At 39.3% G+C, this 12870-nt stretch overlaps 1 protein-coding gene across 7 annotated transcripts in view; it reads left to right on the forward strand.

Moving 5' to 3' along the window:
- CLHC1 (clathrin heavy chain linker domain containing 1) overlaps positions 1–12870 on the forward strand; it is a 67345-nt gene that overhangs the window by 42865 nt on the left and 11610 nt on the right. For all 7 annotated transcript variants that reach the window (XR_012422378.1, XM_005575853.5, XM_045369305.3 and 4 more), the window contains one exon: positions 10906–11080. Coding sequence is in view for 6 of the 7 variants with exons in the window: in XM_005575853.5 (XP_005575910.1) it covers positions 10906–11080 (175 nt within the window). In the remaining variant the exon portion in view is untranslated. The remainder of the gene's footprint in view (positions 1–10905; positions 11081–12870) is intronic.

The raw sequence follows: 12870 nt of genomic DNA on the forward strand, positions 1-12870 counted from the left end.
GTGACAGAGCAAGAGTCCATCTCAAAATAACAACAACAACAACAACAACAACAACAATCTGACAATCTTTGCCTTTTAGTTGGGGTGCTTAGATTATTTACATGTAATGTTGTTGTTGACATGTTATGTTTTGTTTTTATTTATTTGTTTTTAGAGTCAGGATTTTGCTATGTTGCCCAGGCTGGAGTACAGTGGCTATTCACAGGCACAGTCATAGTGCATTACAACCCAAACTTCTGGACTTAAGGTGTCCTCCTGCCTCAGCCTCTAGAGTAACTGGGAGTACAGGTGTGCACCACCACACCACCACACTTTGCTGGTGTGTTTTGTTTCCATTTTTCTTGTCTCTTCTTCTTCTTCTTTTTTTTTTTAACCTTTTTTTCTGCTTTTTCTGGCTTCTTTTGGATTAATTGAATATTTTTCTCCTTTGTTGACTTAGGAGCTGTATAACTCATTATTGTCTTATTTTGGTTGTGCTGTAGGTTTTATAGATGATATCTTTAACTTACCCTATTCTATTCTCAAGTGATATTATACCACTTGATGTATAGAATAAAAACACTACACATCTAAATACTTACATTCATAGCATATACCACATCTAGTCTTCATTTCTTTGTGTAAATCTATTTTTCCGGCCGGGCGCAGTGGCTCATGCCTGTAATCCCAGCACTTTGGGAGGCCGAGGTGGGCGGATCACAAGGTCAGGAGTTTGAGACCAGCCTGGCCAGCAAGGTGAAACCCTGTCTCTACTAAAAATACAAAAATTAGCCATGCATGGTGGCATGCACCTGTAATCCCAGCTACTTGAGAGGCTGAGGCAGGAGAATCACCAGAATCCGGGAGGCAGAGGTGCAGTGAGCTGAGATCACTGCTTTCCAGACTGGGTGACAGAGAGAGACTCTGTCTCAAAAAAAAAAAAAAAAAATTATATATAAATTATATATATATATATATTTCCATCTGGTATCATTTTACTTCTGCTTGAAAAGCTACCTTTAATCTTTTAGTGCAGATTGGCTTGTGTTACATTCATTCAGCTTTTAAATTCTGCATTTTACCTTCACTTTTGAAAGGTATTTTTACTGGGTATAGAATTCTAGATAGACTTTTTTTTCTTTCTATACTTAAAGGATTTTTGTTTCACTGTCTTCTGGTTTGCATTATTTCTGCTGAGAAATGTTATTTCATCTTTATCTTTGTTCTTCTGTACATATGTATCTTTTCTCTATTACTACTTTTAAGATTTTCTCATTTTTACTTTTTTTTGGCAATTTGATTATGAGCATTAGTATAGTTTTATTTTCATGCTTCTTATGCTTAGAGTCCATTGAGATTCTTGGATCTGTGGGTTATGATTTTCCTCATATATGAAAATACATAGCCATTATTTTTCAAATATGTTTCTGCCCCCGTCTCCCTTCTCCCCACTCACCATTCAGGGACATCAATTATATGCTTGAAGTTGTCCTACAGCTCATTTATTCTTTGTCCAAGTTTTAGTCTTTTATGTTTTATTTTGGATATTTTCTATTGCTGTCTTTAAATTCACTAATCTTCAATATCTAATCTGCAGTTAATCCCATCCAGTGTATTTTTCATTTCAGACATTGTAGTTTTCATCTCTGTAACTTTGATTTGAGTTTCTCTTATACAGCTCATGTTCTACTTAACATATTCCATCTTTTCTCTCCCTCATAAATATGAAATAATATAGTTATAATAACTTTTAATATCCTTTTCTACAAATTCTATCATGTCAATTTTGATTTATTACATTTTTTCTCATTATGAGTAATATTTTCTTGCTTTTTTGCAAGTTTCATTTTTGATTGGATGCAAGACATTAAGAATTTTATGCCAGGAGCGGTGGCTCATGCCTGTAATCCCAGCACTTGGGAGGTCGAGGCAGGCAGATCACGAGGTCAGGAGATCGAGACCTTCCTGGCTAACACAGTGAAACCCCGTCTCTACTAAAAAAATACAAAAAAAATTAGCTGGGTGTGGTGGCAGACGCCTGTAGTGCCAGCTGCTCGGGAGGCTGAGGCAGCAGAATGGCATGAACCCGGGAGGCGGAGCTTGCAGTGAGCTGAGATCACGCCACTGCACTCCAGCCTGGGCAACAGAGCGAGACTCCATCTCAAAAAGAAAAAAAAAAAAAAAGAATTTTACCATAATGGTGCTGGATTTTGGTAAATTCTTCTTAACCTTTGTTCTGGGATATAGGTAAGTTACTTGGAAACAATGTGATCCTTCTGGAGCTTGTTTTCAAGTTTTGTTAGGCAGGACTGGAGCAGTGTTTGGTTTGAGGCAAAACCTTTCTGAATATTCTACCTCATACTTGAGGATTATGAAGTTTCCCATTCTGGTGGAAGAGTTATTCTCAGCTCTTTCTAAGCTCTAGGGATTAGTCCCTCTAATCCTTCTGAATAGTTCTTTCCCTGGCCTTAGGTAGCTTCCTCACCTGCATGTGCTAATCAGTACTCAGCTGATGACCTGTGGGGGACTCTGTGCAGGTCTTTGAAGCTCTTACCCCAGGCAGCGCTCTTCCTTCTGGTAGTCTGCCCTGTGATCTTTATCTACATCGACCTCACCAGACTTCCAGCTCCATGTCCTCAATTCATGTTTAGTCCTCATGAATTGAGTTTAGTCCTCAACTAAACATGGAATGTTTAGTTCATTTGCTGTAACTAAACATAATTAACATAATAACTATTTAACAAAAGCATTGATATATTTGGTCTTAAGCCTATCATTTTGCTATATTTTTTCCAATTATTTTCATCAGTTCTTTGTTCCTTAGTTTCTTCTTTTCAATTTTATATTGTGTGAATTGAGTAGTTTTTAAAAATTCCCTCTTTTGTCCTATCTTGGCTTTTTGGCTACACTTCTTTGTACTATTGTTTTAGTTGTTGTTCTAAGGATTATAATATTCACTGCTTGCCAGAATCAACCTTGAATTAATAATTTACTACTCTACATATAATGCATGATCTTACCATCATCTTTCTTCTTTTGTGCTATTATCATATACATTGTTACTATTTTTGCCTTAAATATTCACTTGTGTCTTAAGGAAACTATGAAAATAAAAATATGTCTTTTATATTTACTGAGGTAGGCAGCTGGATCACATCCTTGTAATCCACTCCACTTAAATGTGAATTGAATTATACTGTATATGTTCTTTAATACTGCATGTGTTCCTGAATTGTACTATTGCTTATAATTATATTGTTTTATGTCTTTTCTTCACTCAACATTAGTTGTGAAATTTAGCCTTGTTTCTACATGTAGCTGTGGTTTATTTTAAATCTTCTAGAATGAAATATACTACAATGTATTTATCTGTTCTGTAGTGGATGGACATTGAGATGGTTTCTAGTTTGGGGCTATTATAAACAGTTTTGCTATGAAAATATATCCTGGCCGGGCGTGGTGGCTCAAGCCTGTAATCCCAGCACTTTGGGAGGCCGAGACGGGCGGAACACGAGGTCAGGAGATCGAGACCATCCTGGCTAACACGGTGAAACCCCGTCTCTACTAAAAAATACAAAAATCTAGCCGGGCGAGGTGGCGGGCGCCTGTAGTCCCAGCTACTCGGGAGGCTGAGGCAGGAGAATGGCGCAAACCCGGGAGGCGGAGCTTGCAGTGAGCTGAGATCCAGCCACTGCACTCCAGCCTGGGCGACAGAGCCAGACTCCGTCTCAAAAAAAAAAGAAAAAAAAAATATATATATATATCCTGGTGCATGTATGTAAAGTTCTCTGGGATATGTATCTAAGATTGAACTTTCTGAGTCATAAGGTATGCATATCTTCAGCTTTTGAATATAATGACAAACATTTTCCCAAAGTGTCTGTATTAATTTATATTCTCAATGGTAATGTATACGATTTTGAAACTATGTTCCATATCTTTGATAATAGTTGGTAGTGTTAGACCTTTAAATGTTTATCATTCTTGTGGTCATGTAAATTTATTATGGTTTTAATAAGAACTTGCCTCATTACCAGTGAAATTGAGTATCTTTTCATATATATGTGTACACATATACCCTTTTGTTAAGACAGGGTCTTGCTCTCTCACCTAGGCTGGAGTGCAGTGGTACAAACATGGCTCACTGCAGCCTCAACCTCCTGGGCTCAAGTGATCCTCCCACTTCAGTGTCTCAAGTAGTTGGGACTACAGCTGTGAGCCACCATGCCTGGCTAATTTTTAAAATTCTTTTGTAGAGATGGAGACTTGCTATGTTGCCCAGTCTGGTCTCAAACTCCCGGCCTTAAGCCCTCCTCCCATGCTGGCCTCCCAAAGTGCTGGGATTACAGGTGTGAGCCCCTGCACTCAGCTCATATATATTTTTGTATTTGGATTTCCTGTTTTATGAAGTACTTAAGATCTTTTGCCCATTTTGCTAGTGAATTGTCTATATTTTTCTCAATGATTTTTAGGAGTTACCTACGTATTGTAAATATTAATCTTTTGTTAGTTAAAATGAGTTACAAAAATCTTTTCTTATTATGATATCTTAAGATGAACAGAAGTTTTTAATTTTAATGTAGTGGAATTTATCAGTCTTTTCCTCTTAGGTTAATTATTTTTATGTATTATGTAAAAGTCCTTCCCTACCCTAAGTCATTTTTCATTTTTCTTTTTTCTCGTCTGAAAATATCATAGTTTTGCTGTTTACATTTAGGTTTTTAAGCTACCTGAAACTTGTTTTTGTGTTCAGTATGATTTGGGAGTTCAGTTGTTTTCTTTAATAGTAATTTTTTTTTTTTTTTTTGAGACAGAGTCTTGCTCTGTCGCCTGAGCTGGAGTGCAGTAGCTCGATCTTAGCTCACTGCAACGTCCTCCTCCCAGGTTCAAGTGATTGTCATGCCCCAACCACTGAGTAGCTGAGACTACAGGCATGCACCACCACACCCAGTTAATTTTTGTATTTTTGGTAGAGATGGGGTTTCGCCATGTTGGCCAGGCTAGTCTGGAACTCCTGAGTCTAAGTGATCTTCCTGCCTTGGCCTCCCAAAGTGCTGGGATTACAAGCGTGAGCCACTGTGCCAGGCCCAGTTTTACTTTATTTTATTTGAGACAGAGTTTCGCTCTTGTTGCCCAAGCTGGAGTGCAATGGCATGATCTCAGCCCATTGCAATCTCCGCTTCCCGGGTTCAAGCGATTCTCCTGCCTCAGGAGTAGTTGGGAGTACAGGAGCATGCCACCATGCCTGGCTAATTTCTTTTATTATTGTTTTTTTGTTTTTAGTAGAAACGGGGTTTCACCATGTTAGCCAGGTTGGTCTCAAACTCCTGACCTCAGATGATCCGCCCACCTCAGCCTCCCAAAGTATTGAGATTACAGGCGTGAGCCCCTGCCCCCAGCCTTATTTTTTTAAACATATAGTTTCTCTATTTTAGTACTATTTATGTAAAGTCTGTACTTTCTCCACTAATTTGTAGTGCCACCTCAATGATCATATCTTTTGTTTCTAGAAAATTTCAAATCTGCTTGTTTTAAAAATCTGTTCCTCTTTATTATGGCTTCCATTTCTACCTTTATATTTCTAATAATTTTAAATATATAATTTTTTTTTGAGACAGGGTCTCAGTCTGTCATCCAGGTGGGAGTGCAGTGGTGTGATCACAGCTCACTGCAACCTTGACCTCCTAGGCTCAAGTGATCCTCCCACCTCAGCCTCCCAAGTAGCTGGGAGTATAGGCACACCCACCATGCCTGGTTAATGTGTTTTGTTGTTGTTGTTGTTGTTGTTTTTGTAGAGATGACATCTCACAGTGTTGTCCAGGCAGGTCTCAAACTTCTGGGCTCAATCAAGCATTCCTCCCACCTTGGCCTCCTGAAGTGTTGGAATTATAGGAGTGAACCACTGTGCTCAGCCAAACATAGATATTTTATACTTTCTTTTATAGTCAGTTGTGTGTAGTTCTGAAGTATATAAATTATCCAGATTATTGGGTATCCTAACTCTTGCTCGTGGATGCGCTTTGATTTGTGTGACTGATAATTTTTATTTATAATATTGTAAGCTTTTTACATTGATAATATTGTGAACGTAATTTCTCCCCCACTGTGGAATTACTATGTATTCTCTGGAAAGGCTTTATGTTTGTCTCTGCCTGGTCTCTGATGTTTCACAGCCTTAAACTGATCTTCGTTAATTTCTTGGCTTTCGCTTCCTGAATCACATACATAACTGAAATTCAAACTTCATTCCCATGTGGATGTAGGTTGTTTTATTTTATCTAAGGAGAGGGAAAGATATAGCCAGGAATAGTAGTCCATGTGAGCCACACTGTCACGTTTTCGGAGTCTTAGATCTTTAAAGGCCCATCCGAAGTTTGATAGCTTAGAATCGATTAAAATTACTTAAATCTTAAAATACTTATTTTTTAGAGAGTTGCTTTCTGTTTTTAAAAGTTTGTATAAAACCTAGTTTTTAAGACATATTAAAGCTCAAAGATATCATTGGTAGAAGCAGAGCTTCCAATAAAATAATGTTCACAGAAGTACATTCCTATAACATTTTCAGAAAATTTTAATAAATAGACTATTTTTAACTGTAGCTTAAACTGTTATGACCTAGGTATTAAGATACAAAGATTAGTAAGACCTAATCCTTTCAATGAGATAAAGGACTAACTGGGAAGAGAGATAAAGAGACAGACAAGTGTGGAACCAACTCATTCATTTGTTTATTCATTTACTCTTCATTCAACAAAATTGATTATCTAATATACGCTGGGCATTGTTCTAGGTGCTGTGGATGTAGCAGAAAATAAAACCTGCAAAAATGATTTGCATCATGGAGCTTATATGTAGTGTGATTCTAGTAATATGAAGAAAGTTCTCTGGAAATTCAAAAAAGGCGTATTAATAGTTTGGCATTTCTACCCTCAACTGTGTCTGCTGTCTTCATGTAGACACCTTTTGTTTTATTTTTTTCAGAGAATAATCCTCAGCTTTTTCTAGGTACTGGAAGGGGCTATCATCTGACTGGGTGAGGGGTAGCTTTTTAAACAGCCTTTCAGCCAAGATTTCTAGTTTCAGCTCATTTCATTACAGAGGTTCCTGGTGCTGGCAATTCCTGAGGCTTTCTGTGTTGTTTGGTGTGAACTGGATTGCTTCTTCTTGGTTTTCCTTATTGGTAGTTTAAGAATCAAACTTTTTTTTTGAGACAGAGTCTCCATCTGTCGTCCAGGCTGGAGTGCAGTGGTGCAATCTTGGCTCACTGCAAGCTCCGCCTCCCAGATTCATGCAGTTTTCCTGCCTCAGCCTCCCAAGTAGCTGGGACTACAGGTGCCTGTCACCACGCCCGGCTAATTTTATGCATTTTTAGTAGAGGCTAATTTTATGTATTTTTAGTAGAGACAGGGTTTCACCGTGTTAGCCAGGATGGTCTCCGTCTCCTGACCCTGTGATCTGCCGGCCTCGGCCTCCCAGAGTGCTGGGAATACAGGTGTGAGCCACCGCTCCCAGCCAGGAATCAAACTTTTAAGGCTCTTCTATGCTAGTTTCCACTCTCTATTTTCTGGTTTTCAGAATTTTGTTTGTTATTTCCTTTTAAATTTGTTCTTATGAAATCCCTTTACTATTATTTTAATGATTTTAATGAACTAGAATTGAATGTGTGTGTTCAGTCTGCCATCTTTACCTGAAAGTCTAATTGAATTGCCCTTAATCTTGTTAATCTATAGTAGGTATAGGAAATCTTTTTTTTTTTTTTTTTTTTTTTTTTGAGACGGATCTCACTCTGCCACCCAGGCTGGAGTGCAGTGGCGCGATCTCAGCTCACTGCAACCTCCACCTCCTGGGTTCAAGCGATTCTCCTGCCTCAGCCTTCTGAGTAGGTGAGATTAAAGGCACGTGCCACCACGCCCAGCTAATTTTTGTATTTTTAGTAGAGATAGGGTTTCACCATGTTGGTCAGACCGGTCTCGAACTCCTGACCTTGTGATCTGCCTGCCTCGTCCTACCAGAGTGCTGAGATTACAGGTTTGAGCCACCATGCCTGGCCTAAGAAATCTTCTGCCATCATATGTGTGTGTAAATGTATATATTTAACTTATCACGAAACATGAAGAGGATAGAATGTTATAAAATGTTGGGTAGGAGGCACAATACCTTTGTTTCAATTTTATCTTTAGTATACACTTGCATTGTGTTCTTTGAGCAAGCTACTTTATCTACTTGAAATTCAGTTTTATTACTTGAAAAACAGGAATGTTGGCCAGGTGTGGTGGTTCGTGCCTGTAATAGCAACACTTTGGGAGGCTGGGGTAGGCAGATTGCTTGGCCCAGAAGTTCAAGACCAGCCTGGGCAACATGGCAAAACTCTGTCACTGCAAAAAATACAAAAAAATTAGCCAGCCGTGGTGGCACATGACTATAGTCCCAGCTACCCAGGAGGCTGAAGTGGGAGGATCACCTGAACCTGAGAAGTTAAGACTACAGTGAGCCATGATCGTACCACTGCACTCCAGCCTGGGCGACAGAGTGAGACCCTGTCTGAAAAAACAAAAAGAAGAAGAAAAGAAAGAAAACAGGCCGAGCGTGGTAGCTCATGGCTGTAATCCCAGCACTTTGGGAGGCCGAGGAAGGCGGATCACCAGGTCAAGAGATCGAGACCATCCTGGCCAACATGGTGAAACTCCGTCTCTACTAAAAATATAAAAATTAGCCAGGTGTGGTAGCATGCACCAACTAAATGGGAGGCTGAGGCAGGAGAATCGCTTGAACCCAGGAGGCAGAGGTTGCATTGAGCTGAGATTGCACCATTGCATTCCCGCCTAGCAACAGAGTGAGACTCTATCTCAAAGACAAAAAAAAAAAGAAAGAAAGAAAGAAAAGAAAACTAGGAATTTTAATGATACCCACCTTATTAGAGTTATTGGTTAAGACCAGTTGATAATTTCAAAGCACTATACAAGCTTTAGGGGTTTTTAGCACCACACCACTTATTCAGAATTAATTTTATTTACAATACAGTATATCTGAGAGTTGAGAAATAAGTTTAAAAAGTCTGTGAACAATTAAAAAATAGATATATATTATCTTGTGAAAATCCATACATTTCATTAGTAGACCCTCAATCAGATGCAGAATCAATTTTTATTCTGGTTTTACCAGCTTTGATATCTATAAAACTGGATCATAGATCAGTTAGACATGATAGAGTCTAAAGTTCAAGCTAGACTTGATAGAGTACAAAGCAAGAAACAACTTTTTTCTTCCTCACCATTGCCCTTTAAAAGGACTGTGTTGACGTTCCTATTTATTTTATTGGATAATATCTTGGTCATGTCACATAGCTTTTTTTCACTCACTTTCAGATATTAATAGTTTTATGTTTAGGTACCGAAAAGTCTAGTCTAAACTAAATAGAAACTGCAGTCTCTTGTTTAATCTAAAAATTTTCCCCTTACCCTGGTTTGGCTCTGGTTTGGCTCTAGAACCTGTTGAGGCTCAGGAGACATGTTTGCTTCTTCTTTACTCTGCTGCTCCCTCCTCTTCTAATCACTAGGCAGCTTTACAATGGGGTTATATAAGGGACAGGAAAGGTCTTACTCAACTGGTGCAGTGGTCATTTGGCTTTGATGTTTCTTGGGTGTGGTAGATGCCCAATGATGGCTCCTAGTTGACTGCTTTAGTCTTTGCTTTTTAGGGCCTTCCCTCACTGGGGACTTTCCGTGGTGCCTTTTATTGATTCAGGAGGTATTACTTTAGCTGGCTGCTTATGACTCCCCTTTAGCTACTTCTGGTGGTGTGTACCCCCAAAGACTCTCAGGTGGGGTTATCTGACCTCTCCAAGAGAGCCTTTTCAAGACAACCAGCCTACCTGCCTTTCATGGAATCTCCTTCACCCTGGAGGAACATGCAATCTTGTGGAAGTGGAATTTGCTCGTACTTTAATTCTCTTTACTCACTCTAGCCTTTCACCTTTACACTTTCCAGGCAAATATCAGGCTCTGGTCTTTTTGTTCTCTAAATTCCAAGACATCCATATCCAGTTGTTCTCTCTAAACTGTCTCACTTGACTTTGAGGAGGAGAACTAAATAAAAACCTAGGAAATAAGATATGGTGGTAAATTTATTTTCTGCTCACAAAAAGGAAAATAATCTAATGGATTAAGAATTCAAATTAACAGTCTTCCTCCCCTGCAAGTTCAAACATTGAGTGTACATACAGCTTAATAAAAAATGAATTGTAGTCATGCTGATTTGGGATTGGCATACTTTATTTGGTCACTGGCTGAATCTACATGTAAATTTCAGGATCCTAATTTGTCATTCTCATTGAATTATTTTCCAAGTTAGGTTATGTTAGTCTAAGTATATACCTTTAAATGTCCAGTTTTATATTTGCCTCATGTGATTGGTCATTAGAGCAGGTTAGTTTGCATTAGGAATTTTATCCTCAGTGTATCTGCAGCTGCACCTTTTGTTTTCTTTGGTTATGACCAAAGAATGAGGTAAATTGGCCTCATTAACAGGAGAACCCTATGACTTAAAAGAAAAATATATTATCTCACAGTTCTGGAGGCCAGAAGTCTGAAATCATGGTGTCAAGGGTTCATTCTTTCTGGAGGCTCTAAGGGAGATTCCATTTCATGCCTCTCTCCTAGCTTCTGGTGGTTGTCAGCGATTTTTAGCCTCCCTTGGCTTGTAGCAGATCATTCCAATCTCTGCCTCCATCTTCACATGGCCCATGATATTTAGTCATTATCCAGAATATAAAGTTTAATCTATAAGCATGAGTTAAAAATTATAAATGTGTAATTTTAGATTGTTAAAGTTTTAGAAAAGCAAAGGCACGAAAATAGTAATATGAAATAAGAAAAAGCAAACTATTTCTTAAAGTATTTGACTCAGAAAATTTTCTCCTTTCTGTAGCTGTTGGAAAAATTAGAGGAAAGCCTCTTCCATTACTCTTATTTTTTGAGGCCCTCTTTATCACAAGTCATGCTTTTCGATGTCCTGTTGATGCAGCTCTAACCCTGGAAGGAATCAAATGTGGATTATCGGAAAAACGGTTAGATTTAGTTATCAATTGGGTTACACAGCAAAGGTAAGCAAAATTAAGCTTTTAACTTAATTTTGACATTTGGTTAATAAAGTTGTTTGTTCTAAAAATATTAATAGTTTTATCAATATGTTACTTGAACATTTACTTCAGGTCCCTATGCAATTAATCAGAAAGTGTTTAGTGGTCGGACATGGTGGCCTATGCCGCTAATCCCAACACTTTGGGAGGATGGCTTGAGGTCAGGAGTTCAAGACCAGCTTGGCCAACATGGTGAAACCCTGTCTCTACTGAAAATACAAAAATTAGCCAGGCATGGTGGCCAGGTGCAGCAGCTCATGCCTGCAACCCCAGCATTTTGGGAGTCCAAGGTGGGCAGATGACTTGAGGTCAGGAGTTCAAGACCAACCTGGCCAACATGATGAAACCCCATCTCTACTAAAAATACAAAATTAGCCAGGTATGGTGGCACACGGCTGTAGTCCTAGCTACTCGGGAAGCTGAGGTAGGAGAATCATGTGAATCAGGGAGGCAGAGGTTTCAGTGAGACGAGATCGCGCCACTGCACTCCAGCCTGGGTGACAAAGCGAGACTCAGTCTAAAATATATATATATATGCATTTAGTTTCCTGTAGAAATCTAATTTTCTTAGCAAATACACAACTACATTCCAAATAACTTTATTTTCATATTGACTATTATCGGGGTGATAGAAATTGACAAGAGTTATCAATAGACATAGGCAAAGGAGAGGAGATCCTTTAAAGTAACATTTGCGGGAAGATGGCTCCCATCTAGAGCAGAGAACAGAACAGCATCATTTCAACCAAATGTTTGGCTTTTCTGGTCTATGAACTTTCCTCACTAGTTACACAGCTGCAAAGGGTGAAAATCCTATCAGGTCATCTAAGAAATGAATCCTAGGTTTTCCTGTGAGCTTTTTTTCTCCTCGTGGATACTTCTGGCTATAAGTAGAACAATCGCTATGCCTGCTGGCTTTTCATAATTATGAGCAAACCATAAAGCAATTGTAGGAATGATTGTAAGTACACACTGACACTGGGGATATACATATTCATATACATATCTATCACAATTATAAGCTTGGGAGCAAGTAAAGACCTTTCATAGAACATTCCTGTGTGAATACCTTGGGGTAGGGCAGAGTCAGTCTTCAATTTTCACACAAAGAAGAACCACATCTTGGCTGGTTGCAGCAGCCCACGTCTGTTATCCCAGCACTTTGGGAAGCCAAGGCGGACGGATCACCTGAGGTTGGGAGGTGGAGACCAGCCTGACCAACATGGAGAAACCTTGTCTCTACTAAAAATACAAAGTTAACTGGATGTGGTGACGCCTGCCCGTAATCCCAGCTACTTGGGAGGCTGAGGCAGGAGAATCGTTTGAACTCAGAGGTTGCGGTGAGCCGAGATTGTGCCATTGCACTTCAGACTGGGCAGCAAGAGCGAAACTCCATCTCAAAAAAAAAAAAAAAAAAGAAAAGAAGAAGAAGAACCCATCTTAGGGCCTGAGAGCCTATTCCCATGCACCTAAAATTACCATGTTTGGCAAAATTATACAGTTTATTCAGACATTGACTTTTTTTTTTTTTTTTTTTTTTTGAGACGGAGTCTCGCTGTGTCACCCAGGCTGGAGTGCAGTGGCCTGATCTCGGCTCACTGCAAGCTCCGCCTCCCGGGTTTACGCCATTCTCCTGCCTCAGCCTCCGAGTAGCTGGGACTACAGGCGCCCGCCACCACGCCCGGCTAGTTTTTTGTATTTTTAGTAGAGACGGGGTTTCACCATGTTAGCCAGGATAGTCTCGATCTCCTGAC

Source organism: Macaca fascicularis, chromosome 13 (genome assembly GCF_037993035.2).
Source record: "Macaca fascicularis isolate 582-1 chromosome 13, T2T-MFA8v1.1".
Lineage (NCBI taxonomy): Eukaryota > Metazoa > Chordata > Mammalia > Primates > Cercopithecidae > Macaca > Macaca fascicularis.